Source organism: Cotesia glomerata, linkage group LG8, assembly GCF_020080835.1.
Source record: "Cotesia glomerata isolate CgM1 linkage group LG8, MPM_Cglom_v2.3, whole genome shotgun sequence".
NCBI lineage: Eukaryota > Metazoa > Arthropoda > Insecta > Hymenoptera > Braconidae > Cotesia > Cotesia glomerata.
The window spans coordinates 10,676,933-10,693,915 of record NC_058165.1 but is presented as its reverse complement, the minus strand read 5'-3'; the positions used below and the strand labels follow the sequence as shown (position 1 = coordinate 10,693,915).

The window sequence follows — 16,983 nt, the reverse complement described above, 5'->3', positions numbered from 1 at the left end:
CGATCAACTCCAAAAACTAATCTGCTCTCAACTTTGAAAAACCACGTCGATTGCCGCTAATCCGGTCAGAATCGGTTGATTCGTTCGAGAGATAGCGTAAACGAAAGAAAACCGAAAAAAACCGAAAAAAGTGTTTTTTTCACATAACTTCGATATTTCTTATCGGATCGTTTTTGATAAAATAAAATAATTTTTATAGCTTAAAAAACTGCGTCGATCGCCGCCTGAAACGTAAAAATCGGTTGATTGGTTCGAGAGATATCCTCGACGAAATATTTGGAAACAAGTGTTTTTTCAACATAACTCCGACATTTTTTGGAATAACTTTTAAACGTCTCTACCAATCAATTCAAAAAACTAATCAGCTCTTAACATAAAAAAACAACATCGATCGCCGTCAACCGCGTAAAAATCGGTTCATTCATTCAAAAGTTATTGCGGCTTAAAAATTTGAAAAATTGTGTTTTATCAAACTTCTATTAGACCTTTAAGTTCGAAGAGATCAAAAGCATTAAAAATCATCTCTTTAAGCTCAGGGAGCTCAAAATAACATATAAATAGTATCTTTGAGCTCGGAAAACTCAAAAACATCATTGGTGCAATTTTAAGCAACTAGGTATGAAATGAGCGGGAAGTTGCACGGATGGCCTTCAGGGTCTACCGTTTTTTTAATTTTTAACTTCCCGCTAAGAAAATTGAAGATTTTCAAAAATCGGGAAGTTATTTTTTTCACCCCGTTTTGCAAAAATCGAGTTTTCATCAGATCTCGACGTTTGAAGGTCACAGGAAGCTTCCCTGACTATCCCCGATGCGGGACCCAGCAAGCCTGACACGAGCATATGTGTGTGTGTGTGTGTGTGTGTGTGTGTGTGTGTGTGTGTGTGTATGTATGTGTGTGTGTGTGTGAAAGTATGTGAACCGCTTATAACTTTTGAACGGCTTGATCGATTTCATCGTGGTTGGTGCCATTCGAAAGGGCTTGACCAAACTTAGATTTTGAAAACTATTTGGACCGATTCAAATTAATAGATTTTGAGAAATCTTCAAAAAACTGAAAAAAAAAATTTTTTCAAATTTGGTTTTTTTGGAATAACTTTTAAACGACTTTATGCTTCAATTCCAAAAACTAATCAGCTCTTTACCTCAAAAAATCACGTCGATCACCACCAGTCCGGTCAAAATCGGTTGATTCGTTCGAGAGATATCGTGAACGAAAGAAAACCGAAAAAAGTGTTTTTTCGGAATAACTCCGAAATTCCTAGCGCGATCAATTCAAAATTTGAGATTCTTTGTGAGGCTTAAAAAACTGCGTCGAATGCTTCTAACCGCGTAAAAATCGGTTTATTCATTCAAAAGTTATTGCGGTTTAAAAATTCAAAAAATAGTGTCATCAAATCTCTATCAGACTTTTGAGCTCGAAGAGCTTTAAAGCATAAGAAAGCAATCTCTTTGAGCTCGGAGAGCTCAAAATAACCCATAAATTGTTTTTTTGAGCTCGAAGAGCTCAAAAACGTCATTGGTGCAATTTTAAGCGCCTAAGTATGGAATTAGCGGGAAGTTGCAGGGATGGCCTTCAGGGTCAACCGTTTTCCTAATTTTTTTTTTTTTTTTTTTTTTTCACTTAAAATGATCCTGCTAGGAGTTCTGCTGTCAACGCGGACGCATCGTTTTTTTCGATGGCTCGCCGGAAATGACGTCACAATGGCAGAGTTTTTAAAATTTTTTTTCCAAAAATTTCAGTAATCCGTTATTGACCCTTTAATGTTCGGCCTTGAATCCTCACTCTTAATTCGAGTCATATGTCTTTTTCTTTGAGTGAGAGAGCTATAGTCTTTTTCGTAAAGAGGGGGCCAGAAAAGTAGTAAAAAGGGACGCATGGACACACTACTAAAACTAAACCGTCTTTCACACAACCGCATAATGGACTATGATTGGCTCTCTCTTCTAACAGCTCACACTGAGATTCATTGCGCTTCTAGAACATTAGTTAAATATTTATCTTTAAGACAGTTAAAAAGTTGAATTAAATATTTCATTTTTTATATTAAAAAAAAATTGTCAAAAATAGGCCATTTTTTCCCGGAGGGAATCCATGTAACCCCTTAAATAGCTTAGTTGAAAGAGCTGTTGATGCATAGCTCAAAGATCCGGGTTCGATTCCCGGTCTGGACTGCCCGGTCTCCCTTTGTCTTTATTTCCTCTAAAACTGTTATCAAAAATTAAAAAAATTAAAATGGCTAAAATTAGGCTATCACTTGCGTCGTGTTATCTCGGATTTTTCAACTTTCTTTTTATGAATGCCAAAAATTCATAGGTTCCTATTCCGAGAAACTAAGATTTGATTGCATAGCACTCAAATTAAATATTTGCATATTAATGTATTATTTTTTTTTTTTTCATTTTAGCCCGAACTATACTTATGTACACCGGTGAAAATGAATACGTCCAACACGTATTACATCGTAGGCTACGAACCAAAAGCATCGATGAACGTAGCACACCACATACTGATTTACGGCTGCAAAGCACCTGGTACAGCGAAAGCCGTGTGGAATTGTGGTGAAATGGCGGCCAAGTCTAACAATAATAATGATCAATACAGACAAGCAAGTCCTTGCAGCGAAGGATCTGAAATTTTATATGCATGGGCACGTGATGCACCGGCGTTGACGTTACCTGAAGGTGTAGGATTCAAAGTTGGTAAGGACTCTCAAATAAAGTATTTAGTACTGCAGGTCCATTATGCACACATAGATCACTTCAAAGATGGCGTAACAACCGACGATTCAGGCATAATTTTGCATTACACGTCCAGGCATCTGCACAAACTCGCTGGCGTTTACTTACTTGGCACAATGGGAGTCGTACCAGCGAGAAGCAAAGAGTACATGGAAGCAGCTTGTTTGTTCATGGAGAACAAAGTGCTGCATCCATTTGCCTATCGTACCCATACGCACGCACTTGGTAAGGTAGTTTCCGGTTACGTTGTCAACAAAGATAACAAGTGGATTGAATTAGGAAAACGGGACCCCTTAACTCCCCAGATGTTCTATCCAGTTCACAACAATGTTACCATAACAAAGGGCGATATTCTCGCGGCAAGATGTACTATGGAGAGTTTTCGAGATCGAGACACGTTTATTGGTTCTACTGGTGAAGATGAAATGTGCAATTTTTATCTAATGTATTACGTCGAAAATAACGAAACCGTTGACATGAAGTATTGTTTCACACAAGGGCCACCAGAATTTTATTGGAAGATGGCTAACCTCAAAAATATACCTGAAGATGCATCAACGCTTTAAATTATTGTATTTATTAATTTTTTTGTAAATTTTAATTGGTATTCATGCACAAACAATATTAGAGACTGAATACTGGCATTTTTTAAATAGATATTACAACGGAAGTATCATTGTGCAAATATCTTTTCAATTATAGGATAAAATCATTTTTGTTCATGAGATCTGTTCTTAAGATTAATTTAGTAGTTACCTATAAATAGTTAATGTTGTGTAATTGAAAATATATTTGAAATTCAAAAATTCTGATGAAAGAAAATTATCAAGGGCTCTAATTTTTAAATATTTTATTCCATGTGATAATTTGTATGCTTTATCTTTACAATTTAAACTACTTGGCTCGTTTCAATGAGTGACCAAATGTACTTTGAATTTTAATATAAAAATACTAAGGTAAAAAGATACAAAAAATTACCGTGATTTTTTGTAACACTTGCTTGCAAATTTTCTGTGTTGGTAATGAATGTTTTAGGATGTTATATATAGCTGGACTAATATTCCTAAAAGTTTGTCAATTTTATTGAATGTTGCATTTACTAACAGTTGAGTGTGAATATAAGCTACACAGAAAAAAAAATCTATACTCGACGGTAAATTTTCTTGAGCCAAGAAAATTTCTTTTTACTCCAAAATAACTTTGGTCTTTCTCAAAATTTTCTTGACACAAGAAAAATTTTTTTTTTGTGGACTTCGCCTATATATTGTAGGAAATTTCTAAGAACAATGGTTGCAAAAATTAGTAGCTTGTACGAATAATTATAAGATGCTCGTAGGTTGACTTACTCATGCGTCGAACTTCACTCGTGTATCGTAAATATTCGTACAAAACTATTTTTATTCTTACTGATAAATGTAGAAAATGGTTATTACTTGAAGTTTAGTTTTTAATTCAGAAGGAAGTAATCTAGATAAAGTATTATTTATTGTCTTTATGTAATGAAGAGAGGCAAAGTGGGACTTTTTGAAGAAAACAAAAATTATCAAATTTATTTGAACAATTCCAACTAAACTTATGATAATAAGTATACTTAGATTATAATCATGTATTAACGATTTTTTTTTTCAATTATTTGGATTGAACTTTCGATGAACATTTAATCAATAAAAATCTACTAAAAACGTTGGTTAAAAAATGACAATCTGTTACAATAAAATTTTTTAAGAAAAATTTTGTTTTGCGTTTTGAAATAGTGATTTGTTTTTTCATTTAAAATTGTCGATTAGAAAATTTTTTCTGTACTGATGAATCTCAAAAATATTTTCATCGGGAAAATTTATTTACGAAACTTTTAAAAAACATTTAACGGATTAAATTTTTGATATTTAAATTTTATCTGCCAGTTCTTATGTTGCCTCTCTCCCCTTAAACTTTTTTGTATTAGATGCTGGAAGAAGAGATGTAAATGATTGAGTTTAATATGTTTCTATTTGTATAGTCGAGATATTATGCTCACTCATATACGAGTTATGATCTATAATTTTCATATGAGGTGAAAAGATAAACAAAAGTATTAATTTGATATAATTGTAAAAAATCCTTCCATATTTACTTTAAAGTTATGAAGAATCTAAGAATATATATTGAATATGTTGATGAATTATATATAGTATATATATTTTTTTTTTATTAAAAAAAAAAAAAGAATCATATCCATCACGTGAAAGTGATAATGACAATGACAAAACAGTTTATTAAAGAAAAAATATTAAAATGTACTTAAATTAGATATGATTGTTATACGAAATGGGGATAAGATATACAAATAAAACGGGTGAATATTTTTTATCTTAAATGGATGAAGTATAAAATTAACAAAAAATAAGTTGTATTTTTGTCTGCTGTATCAATATATATATATATACATATATATAGCATATAGCATGTTGTATGTTATATATATATGTTATGTATACATATATATATATATATATATATATATATATATATATATATATATATATATATATATATATATATATATATTGTATTATAAATTATAATTAAAGTAACGTAATTATCTTTTCAAAGCAAACTAGATCCATCATTATTTTTCCATTCCATTAGATATTCATAATTAAGACTCGTCATTAAACAGGACTAAAGAATACAGGTATGTGAAATAAATACTATCAACTTAATTACTCTATTTTATAACTAAATAAGCCATCATTAATGAATTAAACGTAATTAGATATTTGTTTGAGTATATCGGAAACGTTTCTCTTGAGGAGTGATAATTAATAAATACATATTTATAATCTATCTAATTAAGAAAATTCAGAAAATAATTAAGACATTTTTTTATTTGGAAAGTAATACAATCAGTGAAATTTATATAGTACCATGAAAAAGATCTTGATTTGAATTTATGCATTTAAATTATTTTTAACTTCCCTCTAAAAAAATCAATGATTTTCGAAAAATCGGGAAGTTATTGGTTTTACCCCGTTTTGCAAAAATCGAAGTTTCAACAGATCTCGATGTTTTGAAGCCCTAAGAAGCTTTCCTGACTATTTTTATGATGATGTCCGTACGTCTGTGTGTGTGTGTGTGTGTGTGTGTGTGTGTGTGTGTGTGTGTGTGTTTGTGTAAACTCTTATAACTTCTGAACGGCTTGACCGATTTGATCGCAGTTGATGTCATTCGAAAGGGCTTCGCCAAACTTAGATTTCCTGTGAGTTGGAACCAATTCGGACCGGTAGATTTCGAGAAATTGCAAAAAAAGTGAAAAAAAAAAGTTTTTTTTTTTCATTTTTTAAAAATATCTCCGAATTGGCTGAACCGATCGACCTCAAAAACTTGTCAGCTCGTAACCTTGAAAACCCGCATCGATCGCTACCAAAAGCGTCAGAATCAGTTGATGCGTTCGTAAGATATCGTTGTCGAAAAAACTCGAAAAAAGTGTTTTTTTTGTAATAACTCCGAAATGTTTTATCAGATCAATCTGTCTGTTGCAAATTATTTATAGAGCTCAAAAAACAACATCGGTTGCCACTAACCTCGTGAAAATCGGTTGATTCATTCAAAAGTTATAGTAGTTTGAAAATTTTAAAAATCGTGTTTCATCGAATTTTGATAAGATTTTTGAGCTCGAAGAGCTCAAAAGCATAGGAAAGCTATCTCTTTGAGCTTGGAGAGCTCAAAATAACACATAAATTCTATTTTTGAGCTTGAAGAGCCTAGGTATGGAATTAGCGGGAAGTTGCAGGGATGGCCTTTAGGGTCAACCGTTTTCCTAATTTTTATTTGTTGTTGATATATTATTTCTTATGTTAAATTCTTGAAGCAGTTTTGAATAGTTTTTTGGTTCTATATCAGTTTTCTTTTGTCATATTTTCCATTCAATTGTTGGCGATTGATCCTGTCAGACCAATATTATTGTTTTAATTTATTTCGTACCCAAATTAAGTATATAGCGTTAAAAAAAAAAATTTTTTTTGTCGTCACAAAAGTCAGGAATGCGCAGTGATTTGTTATGACAATAATGTAAAATCGGTTAATACGACGGGATTGGCATTTATTATGGTAACTACTAGAAATATGTCGCAAAAAATTTGACTTTTCCTATAAATGCTAAGAAAATTTTCAGTGGCGTTTTTTTCTTGTCTATTTTTTTTCTCATTTCAAAAAACTTTGGACGTTTATAATTGCTAATTATCCATTTTATTTCTTGATTTTTCAAAAACGTACCGTTTGCTCAAAAATAATCCAAATCACAACTTTTTTTTTTAATTTTCTTTGTTTTTGGATGTAGTTTTCAAAAAAAATACTCAAAATGTATTCAAAACTGTCGTCTGATTTTTTTCTTACTTTTTCGAAAAATATTGAAATTTTTTTTATGATTGATACTTTTAATTTTCGTTATTTTGAACTTTTTTTCAGTTTTGAATGTTTACTCTTTTAAAATAAATCAGTGAAATTTCACTGATTCCAACCAGTGAATAACAATTTCACCGGTGAATCAGTGGATTTCCACTGATTAACCAGTAAATATAACAGCGTGCATGCGCACAGATATGTTGTTCACTGATTCACCAGTGAAATTGTCATTCTCTAGTTGGAATCAGTGAAATTCCACTGATTTATTTTGAGAAAGTAGATTTTGAAAAACTGCGTCGAATGCTGCCAACCACGTGAAAATTGGTTTATTCATTCAAAAGTAATTGTAGTTCGAAAATTTTAAGAATAATGTGTCATCAAACTTCTATCAGACTTTTGAGCTCGAAGAGCTCAAAAGTATAGAAAAACCAACCTTTTGAACTCGTAGAGCTCAAAATAACACATAAATTATATTTTTGAGCTCGAAGAGCTCAAAAACGTCATGTGCAATTTTAAGCGCCTAGGTCTGGAATTAGCGGAAAGTTGCAGGGGTGGCCTTCAGGAACCGATTTCCTAGTTTTTTTTATATGGTTTTTAAAAAGGAAAGATAGTGTTGTGTTCTGAGAAAAAGTGGTTAAAATTCCTAAAATATTGTTTTCAGTGTTGGGATCTGTAGTGGAATTTCGGTTTAGGTGAATGAGTAGTTACAAGGAGCCATTAAATATGCATCTTTACCTGATGGTTTATTATAACAGACTGACTATAGTACAATAGATTCTTATGCTATTAATAATGATAGGACAGTGGGGGTAGGTATGTGTCACGCATGGGCCGATGACTCCAACATTTAGGAGAAAATTATAAGAGACTAAAATTGTAGCTTAAGAAATTTCCTATAAAAATTGTCTTCATACTATGAGGCTAAGTTCAATATTTTAAGAGATATAGGAACTTGTATAATGTTGATATTAATAAATTTGCAGAATTTTTCCTTAGTTACTTAAAAAATGGCGATAACTCCTAAAATATTGATTTTAGAAAAAATTCATAATTCAGCAAAATTGTAGCTTAAGAAATTTCCTACAAAAATATAACTAGATACTGCAGAGTTATCTTCAATATTTTAAGAGATATCATCAATTGAGTAGTGATAACATAATTAAAACCGATAAATCATAATTGGAATACTATAGAATCAATGATCTCTGAAAATATTGATTTTAGGAAAAAACTGTTAGTCATCAAAATTGAAGCTCAGGAAATTTTTCATCAAAAATGTTACTAAACTTGAGGGCTATTTTCAATATTTTAGGAGATATCATTACTTGAATACTGATAACGAATCGAAAAATACAAAATCATTGTTTAGCTACTAGAAAAATAGCAATAACTTTTAAACTATTGATTTTAGGAAAAATTCATTAGAGAGCAAAACTGTAGCTTAGATAATTTTCTATTGAAAACACTGTATACTATAGTTATCTTCAATATTTTAGGATATATAGAAACTTAACTAGTAATAACACAACAAAAAAGCGCCACCACTAGTAAGCATGTGACAGATAGCTGGTGGACGTTATTTGTTATTATTATTATAAATAATAAAAAAAGTAAGATTTGTACATATGATTACGCTTATATTTCAATAATAAAGCTAGAAATATAATATTTTAATGATAAAATCGAAAAGAAATAATAGGATTCAGTGTCCATCTATTGTTGACATTTTTCTGACCTTGATCCAATAGATGGACATTGAGTTTATATGATGAATTTTCTTATTTTTTTTTTTAATTTTACTGGTGGATCAATGTGAGAATAAGATTGAATTATAGCATACAGACATATACTGAAAATGAAAGTATCATTATGATTATTGAAGAAATTAAAGAGAAAAAAGAAAACGCTAAATAAAAGAGAAAATTGAGAGAAGGAAATTTAAAAGCAAAAGAGAACAGACCTATTAAAAGGGAGAAGAAGACAACATAAAATGTTTTTAACGTTATGTTTTATAAATTTATATTGATAATTTATTAATTATTAGTATTTTTTATATTAATATATTTTATATGTTACTTTACATGAGAAAACATCACGTGTTCAAAATTAATAAAATTACTTTATGATGTATTTTGAAAATTACTATTCGATTTATCACCTTTTCTCTTTAATTTTATCAAGCTTTATTTTTTAGTGGAAAAAATTAATAAATTAATTATTTCTGACATAAATAATGAATCGAAAAAATCGCTTGTAAGTAGTGTCCATCTATTGGTATTGACTGTCCATCTACTGGAAATTTTGTCCATCTACTGGGGTTTTGGACTTTTTTTTACATTTTTCTTTTTTATCAATTACTACAACGTTTAACGAAGTTTTACTTATTTTTTCCTGGTTAATTATATATTTTTACATAAATATAATTTACTTTATCACAACTTATCTGTATATTACTATTTTGTTTTTTTAATAGTACACGAGAGTTTGCTTAACCGTCCATCAATTGGGGTATTTACCCTATAAGGTTATTTTTAATATTTAAGGAGTTATCGCTACAACATTGTCAAAACTACAAAAAATAAAGCTATATTATAAATCTTTGAAAATTTTATTTATGAATTTAAATAAGTTTCTTACAACTCTTGTGTAACGTTTCCGTCGTTCTCGTCATATGTCTGGAGTGCGACTGACTCCATTGAATTTAATTAGACTCTGATTTTATTAATATAACTACTCATTTTAAATAACTAAGTGTTATAATTAACTCAAACTTTAACCCTTCGCCAAATTATTATAATTTTTAGAGAGCCGAGCAACAGGCCTACCTAAGGTCTGTCGACGCCTTCACGAAGCCCGCCTGGAAATAATAAATTAAGAAATATCTTCATGTAGGAAATTTAATTTTCGCCAGGGCAGTACATCTTGAAAGACATTATTTGGCACAAAAGTGACAGTTATTCCTTTAGGACAGAATAGTTCGTAGAAGAGGTTGTACATATTATATTGCTCGCGTTCTACCGGGACGTCATTGGTCTAAAACAAATCCACAAATAGTATCATGATCATAATTTATCGGGAAGAAAGGATTAATTTTTTGAAGACTTGTAATTACTCCAAAACGACTTATATGACAACTTATACTCAAAGACTAAGTTTGATTCGTCATAACAAATATTAAACAATTCAACTCTTTGATATACAAATCAGTAGAATATATAACAAGTATAATGTATCTTCTTTCAGTGGCTGCAGCTTGGACTCTTGCGCAATTGACATAATAATCGCCTCTGTTCGGGGCTCCTCTAGTTCTTCCTTCAGCAACTAATTTTTCCCAGCCATCTTTGACGAATTTAACCACATTTGGATCTTTTTCACTTAATTTTAATTCATATGAATCTTTTTAACTTCCCGCTAAGAAAATCAATGATTTTCAAAAAATCGGGAAGTTATTGGTTTTACTCCGATTTGCAAAAATCGAGGTTTCAACAGATCTCGACGTTTTGAAGCCTTAAGAAGCTTTCCTGACTATTTTTACGATAATGTCCGTACATCTGTATGTATGTATGTGTGTGTATACATATGTGTGTGTGCGTGTGTGTGCGTATGCATATGTGTGTATTTTTTTTTTCTTTATAGAGGAGGTCAAATACATTTACGTATACCAGGACGAGATGTTTGTCCTGGGTATGTCGGACTCGGAAGTCAATATTATTGACAACAATACCGACTAAACATCCTCCTCTCTCTTTCTCCATAGATGTTACGGGGAAGACTGGATCGGGACCATGCTTGTGTTGCTGTCTTTATAACTTTCTCGATCGCTCCGACTGTCGAACGACCTTTCCGGAAGCCATGCTGGTTGGTGGCAAAACCTCTAGCACGGTCGATGTCGTTGCGAAGTCTCCCTTATATGAGCTTCTCGAGCAGTTTTCCAGCAATGTCTAGCATACAGAGTGGTCTAAACGACGAAGGTGTTACGGGGGTTCCCTTTCCTTTGTCTAAGAGAACCAATCTCTGCCGCTTCCAGACCGCGGGGAACGTGCCAGTTGCCAAGCATGCATTGTAGGTGTTCAGGAGTATTTCTGGGTGCTCCAGGGCTACAATCTTGATCACCGCTGCCGGGATGCCATCAGGTCCAGGTGCCTTTCCTGTTTTGAGTGACTTGGCTGCGTCTTGTAGTTCCTTAGTTGTGAAGGGCGTTCCTTCGCTGTTTTTAGCGTAGTGTTTCTTCTCCCGCGGCGGGTGTTTGGGGAAAAGCTCCGCTACAATGCTGTCCATTAAGGCAGGAGACTTCGGCGCTTCTGGTGAAGCCTCTCCAAGTCGTTTGGTGACAATTTGGTAGGCTTTGCCCCAGATGTCCTTGTCGAGATCATTACAGATCTGTTTCCACAATATCGCTTTTCTTGCTTTAATGGCTCAGTTTAGCGTCTTTTTGGCCTGCTTGTACTCTTTTAAATACAAGTCCTCGCTTGGGGAGCGTTTCGCGGCTCTCGTTGCGCGGTGACGTAGTTTATGACATCTTTTGCGAAGTTCTGCTATGTCTGTTGACCACCAGTACGCCGGCCTGTGGAAAATCCTATTTTTCAGCCGCGGCATAGAGGCGTCACATGCGGCAGCAATCTCCTTCATCATATTTAGCACTGCCTTTTCCGTCTCGCTGCAGGTTTCCGGAGTCGGGTTGCTCTGAAGGATAGACCAGCTTCGTGCAAGTGAAGCTCGCAATGCCTCTGGATCAAGCCTTCTGGCACTCCACTTCCACTAAGAAAGGTTGCGTTGTGAAACCGGAGTAGATTACAATCCAACGTTGAATGTCACAAACTGGTGGTCACTGCCACTGTATTCTTCGGATACAGTCCGGTCTTCGATCATGTTGGCAGTCCTTGGAGTCGCCAACGAAATGTCGAGGATAGACTATTGGTACCCTGGTCTTCTAAAGGTCTTGGTGCTCCCGGTGTTCAGCACTATGAGGTCGAGTCTAGCCGCGACGTCAGCGACCTCGTTACCTCTGGTGTCGGAGAAAGCAGCGCCCCACTCAGCCGATTTAGCGTTGAAGTCTCCGGCCACGATGACTTCGCCGTTGAACTTAGTGACCGCATCTTTTATATTTGCCAGTTTCTGTCGGAACACACTAATCCCTTCGTTAGGTGAGAGATAAACGCTCATGAAGTAGGTTGTGGGGGTTTGAATACAGACAAAACTTGCTCCACTTCCGCTGTTGTTGATGGTAACGTTCTTTGTGTTCACAATCTAAATTGCTACCGTGCCAGTTTCGTCTGCGAACCATGTTTTACCTTCGATGTTTAGATATTGCTCGCAGATAAAGCAGACGTCGATTTTATCCTCAAAGACACGCTGGCGCAGCAAGTTTTGCGCCAAGGTGCACCTATTCAGGTTGTCTTGTAGTATGCGTGTCATTTCTGCCCTCTCTTGGCTTCTGCAAGTGCTGTGCGGAATGCCCTACAAGCTCCAGTGCCAGAAATATGGCATAGACCATCCTGGGCATCTTTGTCCGGAGCACAAAGGAAGCATTTTGGCTTCTCCGTGCAGTTTAAAGCCTTGTGGTTCTCTTCGCCACATTTGTAGCAGCACCTGCTTCTGTTTGGTCCCGCACACTGGCGTGTTTGGTGTCCAAAACTAAGACATTTAAAACAGCGGGTTACTTTTGCAACTGGGCGTATACGACAGTTCACCCAACCGATCATTATATGAGCCTTGTCAAGGGCCTTAATCGCACTGGCCTCGTCTACTTCGCAGAAGGCTGCCCGATTTCCTTGTGGTGTGGGTTTTGTCAAATTTATCCGTTTGACCTCCAGGCTGTCAGTGAATTCACGGTTGAGTGCTTCACGGACTTCGCTCTCGGTAGAGATTTCGTCCAAGTCGAGGATCTCGATCGTTGTTGTTGGTGTTAGCGTCTTGATCGTGCCGATGTTTGCAGTGGCTGACCTTACTGCATCGTTGAAAGCCTTGCTGTCTTCGGTCTTTCGAGCCATTTCAAGGAGAACGCCTCCGTGTTTCGTCTTTTTAATAGACTTTATGTCTACGCCCGTCTCGACAGGGCTTACCTTGGCCTTGATTTCCTTTAGGATATCAGCATAAGTTTGGCCGTCTACTGGTTGGACAAGAACAGCCTTAGTTCTTGTCTTCTTTCTCTTCGGTTTCTTAGAGGCACCCATACTTGACTGGTTTTGAGCTTTATTAGGGGGAGCCGCTGTTTCATGCTCTTTTTTCTTCTTCTTTCTATTTCGGTCCACTGTAGTCCAGACGTCCTCCTGGGCTGTCTTTTTCTGTGGTGGCTTCTTGATTATTGAAGAAGGGCTGGGCGTGGATAGCTGCCTCTTCCTGTTATTGTCCTTTCCTTGCTGTGGTAATTTTTTAGGAGTGACCAAAGATGGCTGTGGTTTTTTGGTCAGACTCGGAGTTGTTTGGGTCGTTGAGGCCGACATGCCTGGTGATTTGTTGGCTGACCTATATGCTGTAGTGATAGATGTAACCAATTTTCTAATCTCATGATGGAGATTCTTCTTGTCTTTTATAAACTCGGCTAACTCTTCGATCTTGATGCCGAGCCTCTCCATTGGTGACTGTTGGCCTGTAACGGTCGGTACAGAGTTGATTCTTCCTCGGTAGGTTTGATTAGTGACAGGAGAAAAAAGTCCTCCACTTGGAGGAATGTTGCTCAGCTGTCCGTTCTCTGTCATCTGGGCTGATTTCGTACTCCCTGTAACCTTGCTAGCATTGCTAGACAGCAGAGCCATGGGGTCTACTCCGCTGTTCAAACGGTCGCTTGATAACGACGAGTTCAGGCCCGTTTGCACGCCTTCCCTCGCCGGGACTGAGATATCCCCCCTCTGCACTGTAGACGATGTTTGAAATTGATCTGGCATTTTCATATCATCTTTTGCTAGGTTTTGGTCCACCTCGAGTATTCTATGTCCTCGGTACCCGACGCATCTGGCGTGCAGATATGCCGGGCATTCCCCTATCCACCACCTAGGGGGGCGCCCGATGCGGGACCCAGCAAGCCTGACACGAGCATATGTGTGTGTGTGTGTGTGTGTGTGTGTGTGTGTACATGTGTGTGTGTACATGTGTGTGTGTGTGTGTGTGTGTGTGTGTGTGTGTGTGTGTGTGTGTGTGCGTGTTTTATAGAGAAGGAAAAAAAATCTTCCAAAGACACCGCTATCATTGAAAGATGATGGTCGGTAATGTGGGATTTTTACTCACTAAAAAAAACTCCTCTCTCTTTCTCCGTGGATGGTACGGAGATGACTGAATCGGAACCGCGTAAGCATTACTTCAATCCAGTCCATGATACGTCTCTCGACGCCTACTCCTGGTTACTAGCCCCTTTCTGCAGTTTTTGCTTTTAGAAGGTGCTGCGCATAGGATGCAACAGCTGACCATTTATCTTCTTTTGTGAGCATGCAGGCTATTAAGCTCTCGGGGGAAAGCTGAAACAGATTTGATCACTGCTCAATTGGCCCCTTAATAAAACAATAAACTAAATAAAATTGAAAGCTAAATTTATGAACAAAAAGGGTGCCACCAGGATTATTATTTCGATTCCTGGAACCGGTTCCAGAGCACAGAGCTTATCTTAGGGTAGAGAGGGTAGAGGAAGGTGCTGTGAAATAAATAAATTTTTAATTAACAATGGTACCAAAAATTTATTAACAACAAATTCAACAAATTACGCACACTCACACTCACACTATAATCAACTTAAAACTATAGCTTACTAACGGCTAACCAGAACTATTTTAATTACCCTGCACAAAGACATCAGTGTGACAGCGATCGTTTAGCCTTCTAACGGCTAACCAGAACTAACTTGACTAACTAAACTTTTAACTATCAACAAGATACCTCGTACAAAGACATCAGTGCACGAAGGCTCGTTAACAAGACCCAGCTACAGAAGCAACAGCCTAGTGACAGCAACGTAAGCCAAGAAGCCTCTGCAGCTCACACACATACCCCGCACACGCTTACATACTCTGAATTACTTTACTTTTATTTTTGGCTTATAAAAGTTATTATAAAATTTAATTCAAGAAAAATTTTATATAAATTTCAACTTAAAGATTTCAGTCATTAGCTAGCAATTAAATTATAAAATATTTTCACGACTAATAATTTAATTCCCAAAAATCCGAACTCTAAACCGACGCATAAATTTATTCAAAATCAATCAAAAATTTAATACTCAATATTAAAATAAATTCTTATTAAATTTCATCAAATAATTTTAACTAAATATTCCCGGACTTAATATCCACGCTGGTAAATAAATTCAAAAAATTTTATCAAAATGATAAAATTAAATTATCAAAAATAAATTCCAGAACTTCAGTTCAATATATAAAAATAACTACGTGGAATTTTCCGGTTAAATAAATAATTATTAAATAATTTATCCCAACATCAAAATAAATTAGCGAAAAATTATCGACGGGTTAATCAGTCTCAAATGCGCCGAAATCTCAGTAAATAAATTCTCAATAAATAATATAACGTTACATAAATATTTTCTTGTAATTAATAATATTAATAATAATTCAACTGTTCATAATAAATTATCGAGTAAAATATTCGACGAGAACGTGCGCGCTCATAATGGACGCCAATATTCGTTAGTGCGTAGTAATTTTTTACCTGGGGTACGAATTAACTGCGTTGTAAAATTCAACCGACGCTTGACTAATCCGTAAGAAGACAACTGGAATTTTCTCGAAAAATTTACTATTCGGTTTTATTTTATTAAATCGTTAAATAAAATATGTACAACTAAAACCAATTTTCAGATGTTAAAAATTGCTGACAAATAATCAAGTAAATTAATTTTATCAAATAAATTCTCACGAAAATTTACACCACAAGATCTCTGAGTAATCCTCGGGTAAAAATACCCTTGAGGGCCACTCAGCACCGACTAACGAATAAAAATCAATTGAAATTAATTATTGAATTATTATTAATCAATTAAATAAGGAATACCGGGGTCAAAAAATTTGAACGTTTTTTAATCTAAATAATCTGTATTTGAACTTGACAATCGGTTTTTGTACTTTAATGAATAGTTAAAAATATTTTTAATCAGTTTTTGATCCGTTTAAACTGTTTTTATTTTATTCCGTGAATTTTAATCTGTTTTTTGTCTACTATTTTGTGTAATACTTGTATTACGGAAGATTAAAACAAGACTAATTATGGAACTTTGAAAAAATTTTTCGTTAAAATTTTATCAGAACAATACAAGACTAAAACTTATATTTAGAATAATTTTGTAACAGGGTAATTTACCCTGTATCGGTAAAACCGATCACGCATGATAATTATTCGACGCAGCACTAGCGCGTCTCGGTCTTCGGGACCCATTAGCGTTAAGTGGGGGTAAGTCTGAGGTTTCTTGGCTGATCGCGTAGCTGCGGTGAGTTAGAAGTAGTGCAGTGCTCAGTTCAACAACATCAGCAGCCAAAAAGTCCAAGAAGGAAGCCAGTTTTGAACAAAGAGTTTCCTCAGCACAAATTTAACCAGGTATTGAGACTTTCACATTTTTGATGAACCAAGGGGGTCGTATACCCGGCTCATCAATTTTACTACTTCTCATTATTAAATCAAATTTTTGATAATTCAATTGTTTATAATATTTTTCCTAATAATAATTAAATAATTAATTAATTGTAATTAAATCTTATGCGTTAGCATTGTGAGCATTCTTCTTGGGGATCTTATACCCGAAGAATGTTCTAGACCTCTTGGGTTTGGAAGTCGTGAGTAATTAATTTATTAATTTGGCCAGTTCATAATTATTAACATCTTAAGATTGGTTTAAATAAATTTACTTCATTAATAAAACAT

General features: G+C 34.8%; 1 protein-coding gene and 1 long non-coding RNA gene across 2 annotated transcripts in view; both read left to right on the top strand.

Annotated features, from left to right (window-relative positions):
* LOC123270423 (peptidylglycine alpha-hydroxylating monooxygenase) overlaps positions 1–4,268 on the top strand; it is an 11,167-nt gene extending 6,899 nt beyond the window's left edge. Inside the window, exon 2 of the mRNA XM_044736456.1 lies at positions 2,406–4,268. Coding sequence (XP_044592391.1) covers positions 2,406–3,305 — 900 coding nt within the window. The 3' untranslated portion in view covers positions 3,306–4,268. The remainder of the gene's footprint in view (positions 1–2,405) is intronic.
* Positions 1–15,115, top strand: part of LOC123270424 — a 24,202-nt gene extending 9,087 nt beyond the window's left edge. The window contains exons 2-3 of the long non-coding RNA XR_006510599.1: positions 7,291–7,303; positions 14,857–15,115. This is a non-coding gene — a long non-coding RNA (uncharacterized LOC123270424). The remainder of the gene's footprint in view (positions 1–7,290; positions 7,304–14,856) is intronic.
* The last annotated feature ends 1,868 nt before the right edge of the window (positions 15,116–16,983 follow it).